Source organism: Terrapene carolina, unplaced genomic scaffold, assembly GCF_002925995.2.
Source record: "Terrapene carolina triunguis isolate 2854851 unplaced genomic scaffold, T_m_triunguis-2.0 Scaffold210, whole genome shotgun sequence".
Classification (NCBI taxonomy): Eukaryota; Metazoa; Chordata; order Testudines; family Emydidae; genus Terrapene; species Terrapene triunguis.
Window position 1 is genome coordinate 38,009,522 of NW_020664561.1, and position 21,851 is coordinate 38,031,372.

The 21,851-nt window shown below is 41.6% G+C and overlaps 1 protein-coding gene across 1 annotated transcript in view; it reads right to left on the reverse strand.

Annotated features, from left to right (window-relative positions):
• LOC112109865 (serine/threonine-protein kinase N2) overlaps nucleotides 1-21,076 on the reverse strand; it is a 124,165-nt gene extending 103,089 nt beyond the window's left edge. Inside the window, exon 1 of the mRNA XM_024204561.2 lies at nucleotides 20,757-21,076. Coding sequence (XP_024060329.1) covers nucleotides 20,757-20,804 — 48 coding nt within the window. The 5' untranslated portion in view covers nucleotides 20,805-21,076. The remainder of the gene's footprint in view (nucleotides 1-20,756) is intronic.
• Nucleotides 21,077-21,851: the final 775 nt, after the last annotated feature.

Consider the following 21,851-nt stretch of genomic DNA (forward strand, 5'->3'; position numbering starts at 1 on the left):
AGCCATTGATGGACCTACCTTCCATTAACTTATCTAGTTCTTTTTTGAACCCTGTCATAGTCTTGGCCTTCACAACATCTTCTGGCAGAAAATTCCACAGGTTGACTGTGCGTTGTGTGAAGAAATACTTCCTGATTTAATTTGGATGAAGCAATTAACGTTGCTTGTGTCACTGAGATCTGGTTCAATGCCACTTCTAATCCTGCCCTAGCACAGCTAGTACCCAGAGGATACTTTCTAGATCATAAACCAAGACAGACCCTAAAATGCACTGGGGGAGGCAGAGTGGGGGAAGAGAGATTAGCATTACTGCTCTCCTAATACCCCAATGCAGAAAATTCTCCACCCAGAACCACATATTGGAGTGCATCCCATATATTCTGTGAGGTGAAGAACAAGGAGGAGCATAGGACTCCTAGCAGCATATAGACCTCAAGATAGAAAACTCTCAGTTCCTCCAAGAAACTGACAGAGCGCTGCCCACTACGGTGACAGAATCCCTCAGATTCCCAGTATTCTCTGATCTGAACTTCCATATACAAAGGATACAACAGTATTTTTGCTCATGGCCTATGTAGAAACCAGGAGATTTTCCCAGACAATCTCCAGACCCACACATTCAGCAGGACGTATGCTGAATCTTATAGTCAGCTTAGAAATGGACACGGGAGACATATCTTCTAGTTTAACCACCACCTCATCCAGGCAAAAGTCAGAGCCTCACCTCCTTCCCACCAGGATAACAGAAATGACCTTGAACCCTCTAGATTTTCAACTCACCCTAGAAGAATAAGCCAAATACTGAAAGACAAAACACTAATGAGTTAGTACAACAGTACAATCACCACTACCATAGATGCTTTCGCCCCAAGCCACCAACTCCTTCCATGCTGACCTAGGTCACCATAGTTCAGATGAACAACAGAAATTGAATCACATAGGCAGAAAGTTGAGATCACCAATGGCACCAAAAGCATTCCAAATTCATCTGCCAACTGTACAAATAATTCTTACAGTGGAGTACAGGTGTAAAGAGCCTTCTATGGCTCTGCAATCAACATAGCAGAATCAGCTGTGAACTGACTAATCAACCCAGGCAGACAAACAGATCACTGTGAAGAGCGATCAGCATATTTTGCTGATGAATACAATTATAATTAATTGGCAAAGAAAATCCCATTCCTGAGCAGATCATATTATCCACTCTGCCACCGCTACTAAGTTTTGCCCCACGATACATGCCAAAGTGAAGAAGCCCTAATAAAATATCGCAACAATGACTCCACCAGACCCAGGTCCATCATGACTGGTGAAAACCAACCAAAAACAACTATGCCTTCTATTAATAGAACTTGTCAATGCCTCCTTCAGAGTACCCCTGCCAAACTCCTTGAAAAACACAATAGTTTCCTTAAGAATCTATCACTCAATCATGAAGAGCTTCCCAACTACCATTCATCTCCAACCTCTGATTCGGTGTGCTCATTGCATGGAAGAAGACAAGGACATGTGGCATGGGTTTTAACCAGGCTACAGCTTTATTAGTCAAGTTACAGCCAAGGTTCCTGTTGGGGGACAGCCCAGCACAATCACTCGCATCCCATTGATCTTTTGCCAATTCTTGGGGGCTCTCACCACAGGGAGGACTCAACACCGGGAGAGTCTCTGGGTGCCTCCAGTCACTCACTAGCATCCTTCCTTCCTTCAGGGGTTGAGGAGAGAAGGGACCTCAACTCCCAGCCAGTACCACTGTCAAGTGCATTGGGATAGTGCCCTGGTCCCCTGGGATAGTGCCCTGGTCCCTGGTTCACATTTGCCCCCAGGAGGTTAGACACGATGCTCACTATGTTACCTTTTTGGATTTGGAGCTTAAATCAGTGAGTTCTTGCTCTGGGCACCTGTCATAAGGAGGTGCCAGCATCAGCTTGACTGCGTCCACCCCACCCTGCATGGGCTACCTAGGAGTTCGGCCAATCCAATACTGAGATCACCCAGGAACAAAATCGGTACCTATATCAGAGAAGTATACTCCATCCTCTCGATACAGCTCAGCCACACTCTGGGCTGATAACCAAGCCATCTGTGAACTACAACCATGCCGATACTTTCAGGTTGGCCTTCCTCCGGGCCCTATCCACCTTTACGTGGATGAACTGTGGTCTGCCAAACCCTACGGGCCAGCATCTCCAACCATACTATATCAGCACCAAGAAACACGTCCACCAGCAGTCCAATATCCTGCTTAGCTTTCCAAATCAGTTTGAGCCTGGAACACGTTCGCAGGTTGTTCTCCTTTAGGTGGATAAAGATGTCTGGTGTATCCTCATCAGGCATTAGCCCATGCAAAAGAGGCATGAGCTGGTCCCAACAATGCCCCATCTGCCATGCAAAGACAAACTAGTGTTCAGCCTGAGGCCCAGCTGCAAGCCTCTTTCCAAATTGCATGCTCTCTTGCAAGTCCAGTGCACAATGCTATGCCCACAAATCCAGCCTTGGGAGTGCTCCAATATATTTTATATGACAGACATGGGGAAGGACACAGACAAAGTTAAAAACCTCTGGCACTTTCAGCCCACCACTTGTTTCAGCCTCCCCTCAGGCAGCCACATGAAGGATGTATAGGCCTTGGATTGCCCATACCCTGTAGCCTGCACCTCTGATGCATCCACCCAACTGGGTAGTTGGTGTTGCAGCCCCTATCTGGAACAAGTGGGAGCCATACTCTCCCAGTGGGGAGCCCAAGAATGACAGCTCCATCTAAACACTCCCACAAACTGGAATTTGGTTAGGAAAGAACAGTCCCACTTGCAGGAACAGAGCATCCTCACCAGGTGACCATTAAGCCACATATGCTTGCAGTGCCCATACAGGACACAGGTTCCCCTCACCATAGTGGTTCAAAGCAACAGCCTCACCAATCCCAATCTGATCAGTTTTCAGCTTGCGGATCTTGAGCCATAGAGAATTACCTTCCCACGGGACAGCTTGTAGTTCAAGAGACTTCCTTGAAGAGCCTCCTTTGGCCAAAGGGACCAGCTCACTGACCTGAAAGGCCCCGAAGAAAGCCCACAGAAAGGCTGCCCTGAAAAGTACAGCCTCCCTGCCCCCAATAACAGCCTATGGACCTGCACAGTGACTGGCTTCCTGACATCACTCTGTGTCCCGGCAGCCTGGGCCCAACCCTCCAGCATCCTGCGGACCATAAATCCCTGACAGGTGTCTGGATGACCCACAGACCTGCAGTAAAAGGGCACCCCAGATAACTGATTAGCTATAGTAAGACTATTAATTGCCAAATTTGGAGTTCTGGTATAGGCCAGGCCCTGGGTAGACCCACAGCCTCCCCAATGCTTGGAACTCCACAAATGCTATTGTGTAAGCCAAAGAGGTGGAAAGTACAAGTGCTCCCTTGGCCACAGATACTGCTCCTAGCAACCAAGATTCCCTAGGGCTGCCAGCATCTGTTTGGGCACTTCTTTGGCCTTCTGTGCTAGTACTCTGAATCAGTTGACTCAAATTCCTGGCTGCTGGAAACCAGCAAACAGGAAGTGGCCCTGAGCACAGAGTCCTATCATGGCTCCAAATGACATGCCAAATCCCGTGAGACTGTATGGTTCCAAATCCCATAGACATCAAGCCTACCCCAGAAGTCCTGTGGCATCTGGAAATCTCACGGGACCTGGCCCATCCTGTCCTTTTTTGCCTTCTCCCATTGTGGGAGCAACCAAAACTCACCCCTGGCTAAGCTCACGACCTTCTTCTGAACAAACTAGAGGTAGTAGTAACCACTAAGCTCCAACAACATGCAATGTCAGCCAACATCCTGGATGATTTACAATCAGGATTCAGACCAGATCACAACACACAGACATCCCCAGTGGCACTAAGAGACCACTTCCTTATGGCCACAGACACAGGCAAGGTCCCCACGCTCATCCTGTTGGATTTCTTGCAGCTTTTAACAAAGTAAAACCAACAGATACTGCTAACTTGCCTACTTGACATAACAGGAGAAAATGGCACAGCATAACAGTAGCTGCAGTCACTCTTCTTCAGCAGAGCTCAGAGTGGTGATAACTAGCTGCTCCTCTTCTACACAGGCCTTCATCTGCTGAGACCCACCGATATTCATACTATCTCCCCTTTTCATCAATATCTGTATGAGACCACTGGGAAAGATAGTTATGCCAAAAGCTCAGCTGTCAATAATACGCTGATGACACTTGACTATCTCTCACTCTTTACTGTTGCGACTCCTGCCATTAACTAAGATGTCATCATGCCAACTAAAGGCCAGCTCTTGGATGAAAAACAGCTAACTCAAGCTGAACCCAGACAAGACCAAAGTTGATGCTGGGTGGAAAGGGAGGGGTGGGGGAGAGAATACTTTGAAGAACTAGCAAGGACATTGTCCTACACCCTTCAAATGAACAAGCCCCATTCATCAAAGTGGGGAAGAACCATGGGACTCTGTCTGACTCATTCAAACTAGATGATCAGGTGGTATCTATCTAAAAACACCTTCTTGTACCTCCAGCTCACTAAGAAACTTCACCCCTTCTCCTGGAAGAGGACCTGGCCACACAGATCCATGTATTTGTCAACTCCAAACGGGACTACTGTAATTCATTGTATCCAAAATTGAAAGTAAAAACAGTGCACAAAATGCTAGTACAAAATGTGGCTGTCCGCCTCCTCTGTTGTCTAGGATACCACAGCACATCAAGTCTATGCTCCCAGTCCCACCACTGGCTCCAAGTCAGTTTCCAATGTAAACTGAAGGCCTTAATCTGCAAAGCAATTAACGGATCAAGCCCCAGCACTATTAAAAAAAAATAATGATTTTTTATCTATGAACGGCCAAAACAGTTACTCTCTCTAAGGGCCAATGTAGATCAAAACCCAGCATGAACTGCATGACAACTGGAGACAGAACATTTTCGAGTAAGGGGATCTAAGTACGGAATGAACTTCCAGAAGAAATTAGGCAAATCCAGATTCTGACCAACTTTAGAAATGCCACAAAACATTCCTCTTTCAAAAAGGCTTTCCTCCAGATTAAGAATGATTCTTACAACACTGACACCCCTTTTAACCAATCTCTTAAAAAAATAAAAATCTTTGCAACAAATTTAAAAAAATCCTCCTTCAGTCAGAGCAGAGAAGAACCACCAGATACTCCATACAGTTCACTAGAGACTTTGCTACTGTTCTTGATTTTACATGGAAGGTGTTCAAATACTACAGTGATGGTTGGTAATATAATACCAACCACAAGATCTTACAGTGTGCTGTGTCTTTTAGTTAGGTTGCTTTGCTCCACGGTGCTGAGGCAGAAGCGCAGTATATTGCCACAGTTGGGATTAGATTTCCAGTTTGGTCCTCTTCTCCAGAACTGGTGTACTGAGAGTGCATTGTGATCCAGCCTCTGAGGGACGAGCCTCTGTCATTATGTAGCAAACCCCTTAGTTGATTATAGGAACAGTATTAAGTGGCACCTGGCCCTCCTTCTCCACAAATGTTTGGCATGAAGAAGAGCCTTGTATGTTGGAGTGGAAATACTATATGGGAGAAATTAGGACTCCGATTATATAACTCCCCAAACATGATTTAGTTCAAATATGATCCCTTCACTTATTTATTTATTTTATTTATTTAAAAGTTCGTCTATACTCTCATCAAGGAAGCAGTTAACATGGTTTATGCCAAATATTTGGCACGCTGTTTATATGGGTCTGAATTGGCTATGCATCTTTGCTCTTCACTTACATAAAATTTTTCTTTTCCCAATAAGACTATAAGGTAAATCGGCAAAACTTTGGAATAAACCTTGTTTTGTTTTAATATTAAGTAGTATCGTGTGTTTTAAAACCGCTCCAAAACTGTAACCTTCCATCTCTTCCTGAAAGACACTCAGGATGCCAGGACTGGTCACATTTGATTAATTTAATGAATAGTGTCAGGAATAAAAATGAAAAAACCATCTTCTTGACGAATTCTGATTACAAGTGAAGTTTTAATCATTCTGAAACTGCAAAGTGTTAAAAGTGATCATTCTTTGATTAAAAACATTAACTTCATATTAGCTTATTAGCAATAAAACTCAAATATTGAAAAAAACATGTCTCCATTAAAGGAGATTGCAGAGTCCTAAATGGGCAGCAGTTCAAGAATGCTACAGCAGTAGTAAGGCATGTACAATTTACAGTACTTTTTACTTTTCTAGTGCTGCTGCTAACTTTAAAACATCTCTAAAACCACTGCTGATCTAAACATCATTCAGTAATTATATATGTCAAGTAATAAAATAAGTATATAAACTACTTGACTGAAACATATCCCTTGCCTTTTTCCAAGCTCCTTTCTTTCTAAAAACTTTATCTAGAATCTGTAATTTAATGCATTTCCCCCCCTCCCCACTACACACACCTTCATGTATTTAAGGTTGGCAGTCAGCAGCATCTTATATCAGTTCATGTAGCCTCACAACTCTAGAATATACATCTCTTTTCTAAAGGAAATACACCCAATTTACTCAGCCTTTTCCTTCTATTATCAATCTGAGATCCAGCATCACTAGGAAATAATAATTTTGTCATACCTTACACACACTAAATCTACAGAGAAATCTTTCACTGAAACAGGTCAATGGAAAAAACAAAATTTTTAAAACTTCAAAGGCTATTGATTGTTTTAAATATGGTGCTTCTAAAACCATAAGCAAAGGCCAGACTGCAGATTTGCAATTTTCTTTAAGTTTTCTAGGCAACTTCTTGATACTATCAGGTTTATAAAAACTAAACCAGTGATAAACAACTTTTATCTTATAATGTGTGATACACATTATAAATTATGAGCATCAGAAATTTAACATTAACTTGGGGAGGGGGTGTGACCTTAGTATTTAGCCCACAAATCTTATCAAAACTTTTAAAAATAATCTATTACTTTTGCTGAGAAAGAAAAAACCTACCTTCTGCATTGGCTTGGAGAGTTGATGTCACCTAGGGGATAGAGCACAGGGATGGGATCAAGGATTTTTTAATCTCATTGGCCACCAATATTCCATGTGATTTAGTTTCTTCATCTGTAAATTGGGGTTAATGTTATTACTAACCCACTTCGTGGGGATGCTATGCAGATTATGTTTGTAAAGAACTGTGGGACATGAAAAACACTGAGCATCATTTTGCTCTGCTTACTAAAAGCCACATTCTAGCCAACAGAGACCGTAAATTAAGAAATCCTACTTGCAAAACTCTAATGGCATCACTGATAACAATCATGACAAGTAAAAAAGATCCAGGATTGACTGGGGCCATAGCGTGGGGGAAGAAAGCCAATATTTTGCCAAATAGAAGCCAATAAAACAAAAACTTAAAAACAATATTTCAATAAACAGATTTACTTGAAACTAACAAGGCATTTCTGTACCAATATGCTATGGAGTTTTGGCCAGGCTAAGCATCTAAAGCATGACAACCAGTACTATACACAGTTGTCCAAGGAAGGTCTAATAAGTACCTTATACAATCACTCATGCCAGCACTGAGCATACTATAATATTGTAGACATGAAACCCAGGATTGTTTGCTTTCTTTAGTGAAGAACCATTTAAAATATTTGTTATTCAGTAACTGATAAATATGATGAAAATGTTTTACCACTTATTAGCTCAGATACTTCATCTTTATGATCTGTATTGGACAACAGTGCTACCCAAGTTACAAGAACAGTCAGGCCTGTAAGGAAAACCCTCCACATACTTTAAAGGTCTACACTGAAAGAGTTCTTGGCTCCTAAATGTCCATCCTGAAGTTTGGCAACAGGAGCTCTTTCCAACTCCAAAAGTTTGATGTTCTATTTATTGTGCACCTTCAACAGCGCACTCATCAAGTCAGTTTTCCTTTCACTCAATGACGTAAAATTCACTGCCAAAATGCTTCACTAACACATAGTTTTAATGTTGCCTAGTGTTACCTCAATGCCTTTCCAGAATGTGGAAGGTGGCTTTAACACAAACCTATGAAAACCTGAAAATACAGAATTACTGTAATGTCTCCCACACCATATCATACCCATTTAAATTTAACTCTGTCCCTCGGTCACTGGCAATAGACACTGGGACCATGCAAAGCCTGACTTCTTAAGAAAGCCTACTATTTTCTGTGTTGTATCCAACACAATTCTACACTACGCCATCATGCTTCTTCAAACACTCAGGCCCTCACTGTGTTAGGTGTAGCAAATTACCAGACTTGCCATCTGAAGGATGTGCAACTGCAGCTAGAGTTTTTCAGGAACCTTTTTTTTCTGGTGTGCGCTATGCAAGAGATCCAAATAGGTGAGATAAGGAAATATTACCTCTTTTCACAGAACTAGATTCTTCAGAGCCCCTCAAAACAAAACGCAGAATGAGTAGTCTCAGAAACCTGCCAAGGACAGGACTTGAACTCACAGTATGTGGCTGTGGCTCAGATTCTTTAATATCTTCCCTATAGCTATCCATTGACTGATATCAGGCATGCCGCTATGCACTGTTACTCGCCACAGAGCAGTAGTCTCAGGGCATATGTGCAAATCATCGTAGTGTGGATCCTACAGGTGCCAGTTTGAAGAGCTAGAATGAACCCCAAACTTTTAAAATACCCTCTGCAAGCAGTACTAGATGCTAGCGGCGATCAAAGCCAATCAGATATCACTTGGGGCTGAGGGATGGGGGGGGCGGGGGAAATCAGTGCAATAGTTTGAGCCATAGGTACAAGCAAAAACAAAAAAAATAATAATGGAAAAGTTTACTGACAAGGCTTTTTTCCCTCCCCCGGGCTCTCTATCTCTGTAACCCTTAGATAAAATGATCCCAAGTTTACAACAAAAAACCTACCCTGGGCCCCACTAAAGCCCAGAAATTTTCAAGACAATCTATATATGCATGGGGATTTTAGAACACTTTGGGGGAAAAAATCAGCTTTTAAACTGAAAAATCATAGGTCAACTTTAAACTATAATACAAGGGTCATAGTAAGCAAGGACTACCCCATAATATTACTACAATTCCTGTGGAACTACAAAGCTTTGTTTTGATGTGCTAAAGAACTTCTCACATAACTTAATAATTTTAGATACAGGCAAAATAGAAGGTATCTACTTTCAATTTCTCACTGTTTCTCCCCAAAAAATGTGGCAAGTTGCCTTCGATAAAAGCCAGTATAATTACTGGGACTTCTATTTTATAATCAAAGACTACGTTAAAAAGGAGTTAAGGTTGAGTATATATGAGCAATATTGGGTATAAAAGTTGCAGGTAGGTTTTAGAATCCCAAAACCAAGCATAAACCTAGGAAATTCAGAGTTAACATTCAAATTAAAATCAATCCACACATCTTAAAGTAAAGAAATGCATAGTTATAACAAACATACAACCTTACCTGACCTGTTGTGACACTATGCAACAGCCACACAATTTTATGTATAATGGTAGATCAGAGGATTTTTTTTTTAAATTGTGTCAGTATACAGCACAGTTAAGATTGTTTGGATACCCTTATATTTCCATACCTACAGAAACTTGTGACATGGAACTTTCTGAAAGATCTGAGCTATATTATCTCTATCAATATTTGTACATAATAGTAACTTTCTCAAACAATTCCCATAGACGATTTACACAATTGTATTTGTTCAGGTCTGTCTTACTTGATTCTTTGTAGTATTTACACAAGAATACAACTACACCTTAAAATGAGAAATTGATCTGATAGATTTCATTCCTCCACTCTACCCCTCAATATACCTTTGCGCCTGTTTGCATGTGGCGGCGTTATCTGAATCACTTAGTCCAGAAATATCTTTCCACCTCAGGCAAATATATGTCACATTAGTTTAAGTACCGACTTCCTTTGGTAATTTAACAAACAAGCACACAGCAGGGATGTAATATATGCATTTGGAATGTTCATATACATGTAGTTCTCTTATGCCTATAAAGGCAGTGTGCAAAACATAACCTTTTTAAACCTTCTGAATATCAACTTCTATAAATCTCATCTAAACAGGTATATCAGCACTTATATTTAGAGGGTTGGAACAATATTTTTGGGTTCATTGCCCAACACTTATTAATTCTGCCACCTATTACTTTTGTGTAATTGATTTATAAGCCAAATTAAAAGTAACTCTTTCCAACCTGGTACAGTTGCAAACACTTCTGTAATGCTAATAGATAGACCCCACAACTCTTCTGTGATCAGTTCTGAAGCCATGATATGCAAGCACGTATACCTGATTATGCACATATTACTAATTCCTCTCTTACTGCTCTAGACCTAAGTTTCAGTTACTCCAACGAGAAACTGCTGAACTTGAATTAATATGCAAATTAGACACTATCAATTTAGGCTTGAATAGAGACTGCGAATGGCTGAGCCATTACACACATTGAATCTATTTCCCCATGTTAAGTATTCTCACACCTCTTGTCAAACTGTCTGTAATGGGCTATTTTGATTATCACTACAAAAGTTTTTTCTCTTAATTAATTAGCCTCAGAGTTGGTAGGACAACTCCCACCTTTTCATGTTCTCTGTATGCGTATATATATCTCCTCACTATATGTTCCATTCTATGCATTCTATGTAGCCCACGAAAGCTTATGCTCAAATAAATTTGTTAGTCTCTAAGGTGCCACAAGTACTCCTGTTCTTTTTACTCTTTTTCATGTCACCCAAAAAAATGCTGCCAGAGAGTTATCAAAAGAAATACCTTTCAACTTTAACAGGAAAAACACTGTTACTGCGACACAGAAAATAAGTATCAGGGGGTAGCCGTGTTAGTCTGTATCTACAAAAACAACAAGGAGTCTGGTGGCACCTTAAAGACTAACAGATTTATTTGGGCATAAGCTTTCATGGGTAAAAAACCTCACTTCTTCAGATGCATCTTGTTTTTACAGAAAATAAGGTTCACTCATAATTTGAAATCTATAATCCTTGTTACCACCTCTTCACAAAGAAAATGGTTTAAAAAAAAAATCTTCAATAGGATCATTAGTTTATTGTAAAAACTTAACGAGACGCGATATATCGATCCCGGATAAATCGATTGCTACCCGCCAATACGGCGGGTAGTGAAGACGTACCCTGTGTGGCAAAAACCCTTAGTGTAGACTCAGTTATATATTGGCAAACAGTTTATCCTACTTCACCCAGTGGAAAGAGGAGGCTGGAATTAGCTATGCAGGAAAAAGCACAGTTTTGCTTTAATAAACTACATCTACATCTGCTAGTGTACATATGGCCTTAATGCAAGGCATAAGAACATGCATCTAACTTCAGCAACATAATTAAGACAGACAAAGATTAAATAACACTCCTCTCATACTAACTGGCACAACCCATACTCAGGGGAGTTGTGCAAGGACGTATCTTCATCTGCCATAAATAGGGCACTACCAAATTCATGGCCATGAAAAATGCATCACGGACCGTGAAAGCTGGTCTCCCCCAGTCTTTTGTGTGCTTTTACCCTATACTATACAGATTTCACGAGGGAGACCGGCATTTCTCAAATTGGGGGTCCTTCCCAAAAGAAAATTACAGGGGGGGTTATAAGGTTATTTTAGGGGAGTTGCAGCACTGCCTCCCCTCCCCCCCACACACACACAATAACCTTTAGACCCCACACACACAACTCCTTTTGGGGTCAAATTTCAGATTTAAATAGCTGCAATAATGAAATTTACTATTTTAAAAATCCTATGATGGTGAAATTGATCAAAATGGACCATAAATTTGGTAGGGCCCTAGCCATAAACATGAAGAAAATGAGTGTCTAAATCTATACACTCAATAAAGCAGCATCCTCATCAGTAACAGAAGATATTCTTCTCATACTTTTTTTTTTTTTTTTTTGGAAATAAAGATTTATTTAGGGACTTCTTGAATGACACATTGTTCAATGGACTCCAACTTGAAATCCAGTCATTTAAAAGGGATAAATAACCTCCTCCTCAGTTCCCATGCCAGTTTTATTTTGTTTTACATCATATTTTCTTTTTAAACTTTTTCTCTTACCTGTTGCTGCTTAGAAGACCCACACAAATTAATGTGTATGTAGATGATGTTCTCATCCTGCTTCTAATAAATATACATAGTGTATATAAACCAAATTAACTTTCCATCTGGAGTTTGGCCATATTTGAAGAAATTAGGTTGCACCTAAGCAAAGTTATTAATTATTGTAAACATTATAAACACAAGAAATTCAGAGTACAAGTTACACTTAAAAGAAATCAAAACATGTTAAGATACACATGCTCAGTTATGTGTATAAAAAATACAACAAATCTATTCCCCTTAAAAAAACACTTTAATATAGTTTCGATCACAAATACTAAAATACTTTAATCATATTTGTATGGCTATTGGATGGTGTTACTATATGTTAAAGGCAGAAGAGATAAGTGGTCTGTGAGAAGCTTATTTAAGTTTCCTGACCTTTGTATATGCAAAATTCTCAATCTTAAGTTTTATTAATTTTTTCAATCACCGATTCAAGGAAATGAAACTGAAGACAACTTGTAAGTCATCTGCTACATGTCCCTGCCAGTCTATACCCCCCGAGCCCCTACGGCATGTTTTTCCAAGTGTTTTGTTGGCTTTATGAAGCCTCAAGTTCTTATGCTGCAATAAAGCAGTTTTTAATCAATCACTTATTCAAAGTGTTATAAAATCAGGCATATGAAATTAATATAAACCTCAACCTAGGAATTATTTTTAAAAAGTTAATGTAACGCTTATGAAAGAAGTTAGCTCAACTGCATTAGAAACTAAGCCCACTATTCCCAAAAGTAGTATACTACTGCCTGTGCTTATTAAAGCTTCAACACACTATTCAAATGTCTCATTCATGTTCTGCAGGAAACATCCCTAGAGGTGAAAGTCCAGTTTAGTCTCTATTCTCATTCAATCACCGGCACCTTAGCTAAGAAGAGCAATGAAACAACCAACTAGTGCCAAGTGCAACAGTGATTTTGGTGATGGGGAAAAATTAGACTGAGACCACAGTATATAGTCCACAATGCTTGGTCACTATGAACCTGAGCCAGATGTGAAATGATGTTTTAGGCCCAGATTCAGCAGTTCATCCCCACTCATCAAAGCACTTACCCATGTATTTATATGCTCTGCTGAACTGGGGATTTAGAGAGGAGATTGCCTATCCCACTATTAATCCCTGGAGCCATCTCACCCCCAACATGAAGTGCATGTACAATTAGCTTTTATAAGGAATTCTACTAGGGTATTTTGAATTCTACCATAATGGATACCCAATCTCACAATATACAAAACTGCTCAGATGGAGGAGCTATTACACATGTTGTGAATACATATCTATGTCGTTATTGCCCATCAGCATGTAACTGGATGCTGAACAAAAGTTAAAGCAACAGTCTTGGATCCAACGACCCAGGAAGCACCAACTGCCGCTGAGTAAAAGAAAAGGTAGCCAAAAATTATAATGTTAACAGGTCAGCTGACAGGACAGCGGTTCAAAAGGTGACTCAAAATCAACACATCAATAAAACTACATATTTAAGGATTATTTTTGTCCCATTAAGAATTTTTCCAGCTTTTAAAAATGTTTAAAGAGAATCAAATGTTAAAAACAATTACAATGAAAGTGTATCTTAAACCCACACAAGCAGAGAAATTTAGAGTTAGAATTCTTCCCTAAACCCATGTTATGGGGACAGTATTCAAGGATCTGAGAAGTACTGGGCAACTCTACAGGTACTTCAATACCTATGATACAAAAGTATGGTCAAGGACAATTTTAGCCTTACCTGTGAGGGGTTTTTTGTTCTGTAGGAACAACTGAGACGAAGAAGTTATTTGAGGGTAATCTTTTATAGTTTAATTTCTGAAAGTAGTACACTATTCAAAAGAGTAACTAGGATTCTTGTGCAGTTTTAAAATTCACCCAACTATTTTAACTAAGTTTGAATAATAAATAATATTTAGTTCTTATATAGTGCTTTTCAACTGTAGATCACAAAGTGCTTAATAAAGGAGGTCAGTTTCGTTATCCCCATCCCAACTGAGGCACAGAGAGGTGAAGTGACTGCCAAAGATCACCCAGCTCCAGCTGGTCAGTGAAAGGGCCAGGAATAGAACCAGGGTCTCCTGAGCTCCAGCCCAGTGCTCTAATCAAAAACATAGATACTAAATATTCCATTTCATTTAAGACAATAATAATTTTATAGTAGTACTCAAAAAATTGTAAAACTTACTTCAAAAATAAGTTAATTATTTTCAGGCACTACACATGTCATTGATACCCTTGCCATTCCCCCCCAAATCACATTTATTTCAAAGTGTTTTTCTCCCATGTTGAGGTGTGGAAAAAAATAAACACAAACATGAGAAGTTAACTGTACAGGGAAAGTGATATACACAATGTGCCATTAAGTTAACTGAAATGATTATTTTTCTCTGGCATTCTGTTATGATAATGTTTAGTGTCATTTCAAACAATAAAAACACACTTCTGTCTAAATTAACTTGATAATATCCTTTTAACTTATTTCCATCTTGAGGTAAACATTTAAAATGACTTATGAAAGGTTTCTGTTGTGAAGTTTAGCCTGGAAAAATTGCTGGCAATATAGTATCTGATTAGTAAATCAGGTAACAGGGCTGGCTGGAAGACTTCATCAAAATCAAATTTCTATGAAAACATAAAACATTTTTTTTCTTTATTCTGCTCAGGTCCATAGGTATACTCCAGAAAAAGACGTTTACAAATAAAGTTGTTATTTAGGTAAATATACTTGTTCACATTTAAGACCCAATTCTGAAAAAACATGAATAATTTACTAACTTCAGCAGCCCAATTTGAAGAAAATGGGATGACTCATCATACTAGGTAATGGCCTGTAGTAATGGTGGAGTTAGGTCCTAATTCTTTGCCACTCAGTTTAAATTAAAAAACTGCTGCCAATAATATACTTAGGCTATGTCTACACTACGCAGCTTTTAGCAACAGGACTGTCTCGCTACACCCATGTTGCAAAAGGCATGCATTGTAGCCGCTGTTTGTCAGCTCTCCTGCTCACCAAAAACTTCCATCCCCAACAAGCAGCATTAGCGTTGTCAGCCGACACAGCGCTGTTCACATTTGCACTTGTCGTCGGCAAAACTTTTGTCTTTCGTGTATGTTTTTAACACCTCTGAAAGACAAAAGTGTTGTTGTTCGGTTGCCAGTGTAGACATAACTCAAAAGAACAAACTAAGGCTAAGTGCTAATAGTTGTTTGGGGCAAAATTTTGAATGAACATGAAATTTAATTATCTAAATATATTCTAGAATATCAATGAAAGAGGTTTCAAGAGCAAAATCAAAGCCCTGTACCTCTAAGGAGCAGGTCCTATACACAATTAGCTCATCAGTAACTTTACTCATATAAATACAATTTAATATGCATGAGTAAAGTTATTCACATGCATAAGTATTTTCATTATCCAACTGTGTAACAACTTCTTAATGATATGGCTTCTGTCAAGCTTCACCACTCTCAAGGAAGCACCAGTGGTCTGAAATAGACAACACTTCTTGTACAAATTGTCAAATTTACAATTAGAAAACAGAACACTACACACAAAACTTTATTTGTAATAACTTCCTCCCTGTGAAGATGAAAAGGGGAGCATATGTGGATGGCTTACGATGCAGATGGTAGATATTTGGAAGGGAGAGGTTGGTTTTTTTAAACATATTTGTTTAAGTTGTGAAATAGATGATGTTATATATGTAAGCTACAGAATGTCATAAAAGCAGGTTTTGCATAGGCTTTTAGTAATTCCTCTCTTTTTCTCAAAATTACTACTACTGTTTATGTAGCACAACAGGAAAGAGTTCGAATACTTGATTTATACCTAGGTGATTATTCTTCCTCACCCCATCACTCCTATATAAGTACCTGAATTGTGTGACATGAAGGGACTATCTGTAGGGGTAAAAAGGTAGTTTATTTTCCATGACTTTGGCAGTGTCATCTGATAAGCCAACAAGGATGCCAAACAGAACCTATTATGAAAAAATCTGACAGACCACCAAACTCATTTTCATTCAACAGCTACTGATCTTTATTTCTGACCTTTGGCGAATCTGAACCAGCAACCTAGAGACAAGTGCAAGATTTTTCCATATCTCATTAATAATTCTGTAAACAATCCAGTACTCTTAACTTTTTTTGTATTTTACTGAAGACAGATATAGAAAATTAAGGTACCAACAGAAATCTATTTTCCTACTTACATATGGAAGCCAAAACAAATTTTAAGTTTAATTTCTTTTAAAAAAATCAATTTAATCAGATATATAACAAACACAAGGTTTGACTGTATAAGAAATGTCCAGTTAATATGTCAAAGTTAGCAAAATCTCTCTTTGTAGGTCAAGTTCATTTTGAAACAAGCATATTTGCTACAGTAACTGCTGCATCAGTTCCTAGTAAACTGTACTGTCAGCTACTTGTGAATGTTTTCGCCTTATCATGCTCATCATATTTTGCCAAGACTGAAGTACTGTCCAACAACTAAACATTACCTTCTAATTACAGAATTCTAGCAAATACTTAGACTATACCTGATTTAGGTAATGCTTTGAATCTTTACTATAAGATCAGTTGGTTCTATGCATTCTTTTAACATTTTCTTAATACTCTCCATTAGCATAGATATAAAATATTTTACCGCAGCTTGTAATGATGTTACTGGCAGAGGCAACAAAGTTGTAGATTTTGTTACTGGGAAATTCCAGATCACCAGCATATGCACTGGAAGCCACAGTTTATTGTTCTCTCATTCTTCAGTTCCTTACCCCCCATAGCAGAATCCCAAGCTAACGTGACTAAAATACAGTGAAATGTATCTCGTGAAAACACGAGGCTTTAAAAATGGTCTTTAAAGACTGAATGAAATTACAGTGGAAACTGAATGAGACATTTAGAGTGGTCACTGTATGGGACCTTCAACCCAATAGCTGTCAATTTCACAAAAATGAGTTAGAAAGAGTTTCAGCTAGTACACCTGCTCCCAAGTTTTCTTGCCAAAAGACCCACATGAACAAAAGGAGACTGTCTTGACTACCTAGGGAAAACTGACTAGGCAAAGTTCTGTCAAATACATAAAGTAAAAGTGAAAAGAAATTCTCCTAACCCATATCAATTACAGTAGTTTTAGATGTTACTTGTAGGTAAAAAGTGTGCCAGTGAATTAAAGAAACGTGAGTGCAACTGTGCACTCCTGTGATGAACTACAGTTAAGTGCCTTATACTGGAACCATCTCAAACAAAAAACTTTAATGTACATGATTTAATACAGCTCATTAAGTCTTATTTTAAATAAGAAGAGTGGTAAATTCAAAATTCGGATATGCAATTTTTCCAGAAAAAAAGTAGAAATCTAATAAACCACAGTTTAACTGAATAATATAAAATGATAGGAAAAGGGGATATAAAACTAATCCATGCCACTGTAAAAATAAAGTATATAACTTTCACAGAGTTGTCCATTCTGAGACGATGGTTCTTTTCTATATTTTGCAGAGTTGACAGAATAATAAATTTAAACTTCATTTGGATTTCCTTGTTAATATTGTAAGCTTCCTGTATTGACGGCTAGATTTACATATATTGGTACATATCATATATTACTACTAGTAGTGTAGAAAATACAGAAGACACAGGATTCGTTCCACTCCGGGGTTTTCCATAAAAAAAAGTCACTGTTCTCTACTATGCAGTTCTGTTACAAAGTTTTCTAATAAATATTTCTAGTATTTCTAAATAAATTCAGTTTTGCCTCTATTCATATTCACTTTTTTGTATATGTAACATTGTGACAACCATTTAATTAAAGTATTGTTCTGCCACAGGGATGTTTCAAAAACGTCACACAATTTGGGTATCAGCAATATCAACTTTGTATTAAAACACTGATAGTTTATGAAAGGTTAGTATAAACTCTTTCTATAGAAAGTCATGTTATGAACCAGCAATTGAAGTTTAACTTTTGAGGTAGTGCCTTGCCTTTAGTCTTGCTCTCATTATAGGCAGTAAGTCAATAGGCAGATCATGTACCAAATCCGGACTGCCAGATGCTTTTGAATGGACCACAACATTTTTTATTTACTTATTATCATTATTGTCGTAAAAAATGTTTCTCCAGAGTCTGAACCTTGACTATACCGTGACCAAGAAATATGGACCATGACAAAAATAACTGACTACCCTTGCAGTAAGTAAATGAAGTATGCTCAATATTCATTGTACATTCTTTCCCTTAGACCGGGGTGGGCAAACTACGGTCCGTGGGCTGGATCCGCCCACCAGCCGTTTTAAGCCGGTCCTTGCCCTCCCACTGGGGAGCGGGGTCTGGGGCTTGCCCTGCTCCAGCGCTCCATCTGGGGAGCAGGGTCGGGGGCCGCTCCATGCGGCTCTCAGAAGCCGCAGCATGGCCCCCCCCCCAGTGCTCCAGCTGGGGAGCAGGGTTGGGGGCCGCTCCATGCAGCTCCCGGAAGCAGTGGCATGACCGCGCTCCAATGGCCCCCTCCGGCGCTCCGATGGGAGCTGCAGGGGTGGTGCCTGCGGACAGGGCCGCACACAGAGCTGCCTGGCCACGCCTCGACATAGGAGCTGGAGAACGGACATGCCGCTGCTTCCGGGAGCTGCTTGAGGTAAGCACTGCCCAGAGCCTGCACCTCTGAGCCTCTCCTCACGCCCCAATCCCCGGTCCCAGCCCTGATCCCCCTCCAAACCCCTCGATCCCAGCCCTGAGCATCCTCCTGCACCCCAAACCCCTCATCCTCCACCCCAGAACCCGCACCCCAGCCAGAGCCTGCACCCCTTCCCACACCCCAACCTCCTGCCCCAGCCCTGATCCCCCTTCCCGAACCCCTCAGTTCCAGCCCAGAGCACCCTCCTACACCCAAACGTCTCATCCCCAGCCCCACCTCAGAGCCCTCACCCCCCCGCGCACACCTCACTCCAGAGCACCACCCACACCCTGAATGCCTCATTTCTGGCCCCACCCCAGAGCCCGCACCCCCAACCAGAGCCCTCACCCCCTCCTGCACCCCAACCCCAGTTTTGTGAGCATTCATGGCCCGCCATACAATTTCTATTCCCAAATGTGGCCCTTGGGACAAAAAGTTTGCCCACCCCTGCCGTAGACTCTTAGCAATAAGCATGTACATACTGTAAACACCACTACTACATTTTTAAAAATTACATACAAATTACTCAAAGTAAAACGTCTTTCTTTCAGGGACCTTTTGTTCATTTCCACTCAAATTACATACTTTCCAGTTACAGACTTTAGCTTATTGTCCTATTACTACCTTGAAAGTGATATTCAGAGTTGCATCTTTGCCCTATAAAAACTGTAACCCCTTATTTTGTATAGATTTATTAAAGTTATGAAGTCTGAACAGAGGGTTGGGGAGCAGGGGGCAAGAGCTACCAAAATCCATTTCCTAGTTGAGAAATAATCTAACATGTAGTAGAAGTACACAGCAAGTCTGCTAAAGATCTCTATTTAATCTTATAGTCAAAACATATTGGAGAACTGTAACAGTTACACTGTTCATAGTCTAACTCCATACTTTACACAAGTCAAGGAAACTGGCCCGTTTTCAGAGAGGCTTGGAAATGACAAACAGCTGCATTTTCATAACATTCTACCAGTTATTACTCTACAACTAAAGAAAGGAGTTCTCTGAATGTACTGAACTACATTTCTATCTGTCCATTTTCTTCTCTGCATGGATTACAAGCCCAAAGGCTACATACAAGAAAAGCTGCATCTGGTATGATCATCAAGCACTTCAACGGGAATGAAAAAACAAAAACAAAGAAAAATACTTTCTACTAGAAAAAGACTGGAATTAGACCTGACGGTTTCCCTGCTGGAGAGAGCATTTGCAAGTGACACAGCTGAAAAAGTTGCTCTACTCACATCCTCTACTATGCACAGGGTGCCCAGCACTGACTAACCAATTACGTTTATTTCCTTCAATGAACCGACTCGGGTGTTTGTAAATACAACTTGATGTGCACCTAAGGGGCTGAACGGAGCGAGAAGGGAAAAGAAAAATCTCGGCAGCGGCACGTGGAAGAGAAGGGACCTCACACCACTTGCACAAGGATTTCAGGGGCTATTAATCTGTTTGCGAGCTCGAGACAAGGCTTGGAGAGGCCGTTTCAGCTCACTCTCAAACAACCTGCCCAGAGGGGGGGACGCTTCCTGAGTCACTCCGGGCATTAATCCGACGAGGGAGGGAAGCGGCTCTGGCCAAGAAGATTATCCTCCGGGCAGCGCGCGCTAAGCAGGAGCCCAGACGGGGCTGGGGGCCGGGCGGAGGGGAAGGCGGCTGCCCCAGCATCCCCTCGCTGGGGAGGGGGAGGAGGAGGAGACCAGAGCCGGACCCAGGCGCGGCGGCGGAATGTGACGGGAATGGGGTGGGGTCCATCCCCTCAGCACCCGCGGAACCGGCCGGGGACGGGGGGAGGGTCTCAGCATCCAGTCTGCGGAGCGTTGTGCCGCGGGGACCGGGCCTGAAGGAGGCAGGGGGCGGCTGGTTTCTCCAGGCAGCGGGGCTGAGACAGGAACGGGGCCCGGCCCCCGGGGGCAGGAGGCAAGCGGGCTCCCCGCGGCGGCCTGAGCCCGGGCACTGAGCGACCCCGGCCCCTCTTACCTGGAGGTCGGTGAGGAGAATCTCCCTCTCCGCCGTGTTGGACGCCATTGCGCTCTGGTTTGAACTCCGCACCTGGACGCTGCCGCCGGGGAGGGGAGGGAGGCGGGTCTGGGGCCGGGACTAATCGGGGGGAGGGGGCGCTGAGTGCTCAGCCCGGGCGGGAGGCTGGGGGATCCGGGAGGGGCAAGAACCCCCCCTCTCATGGGGGTCGGCACGGGCGCTGCGCTCCCCGGCTGGCCGCCCACCCGAGCTCCGCTTCCCCCGCCCTGGCTCCTCCTTGCTCGGCTCCAGCAGCCCTCGGCCGCCGCCTCCACCGCAGCTGGCTGGGGCCGCCCGCCGCGGCTGTCGCACCATTTGGCTGTCACCCTGTCGCAAACGCGTCGCTGCTTTGCGGCTCCGTATGAGCACGTGATGGGGGGGTGCAGGTTCGTGGGGAGCGAACCCTACAACTCTCCACTTAGGGCAAAGCGGGAACGCGCCGAGTGTAGGGGGCAGCCGCTCAGCACGGCCCAGGGGCCGCCCCTCATCGCTGTGAAGCGGGGATGCGAGAAGATGGTGCCTCCCACTGTTGCCAACTCGTGAATTGTTAGTTTTTTTTGCGGGAAGCCCTGCGTCCGTAAATCCCCAGCGCCTGGAGTCTTGGTACTACGTAAAACGCTCAGCTTTCTTTAAACTAAGTTTCTAATCTTACCACTTGGATTTGGCAATACAACACACAAACACAGCCCCGAAGGAGGCTGAGGGGCAGTTCAGTAATATATCTGTGATACAAACAGCAGTGTTTGTGCCTGGATTTGGGCAGGAGGGGCATCTCTGCCACATTTGGGGATTAGGCTCAGCCAGTTATCCTCATTGCCTCCCCAGGTCAGAAAGAACCCCACCTTCAAGCCATTTGTTTCCTCCTCTCTGATACTAAGGCCGGGTCTACAGCCAACACAAAGTTGCTCCAATTTACCTGCAAATAGGATTTCAAACAAATTTAGTTAAACTGGTGCCAGGCCAAGTGTGGACACTGGGTTACATCAGTTTAGCTTGTTTCAGTAAATGTAGCGGCTCAATCTAAACTAATATTACCATTTATGAACTAATGGAAGT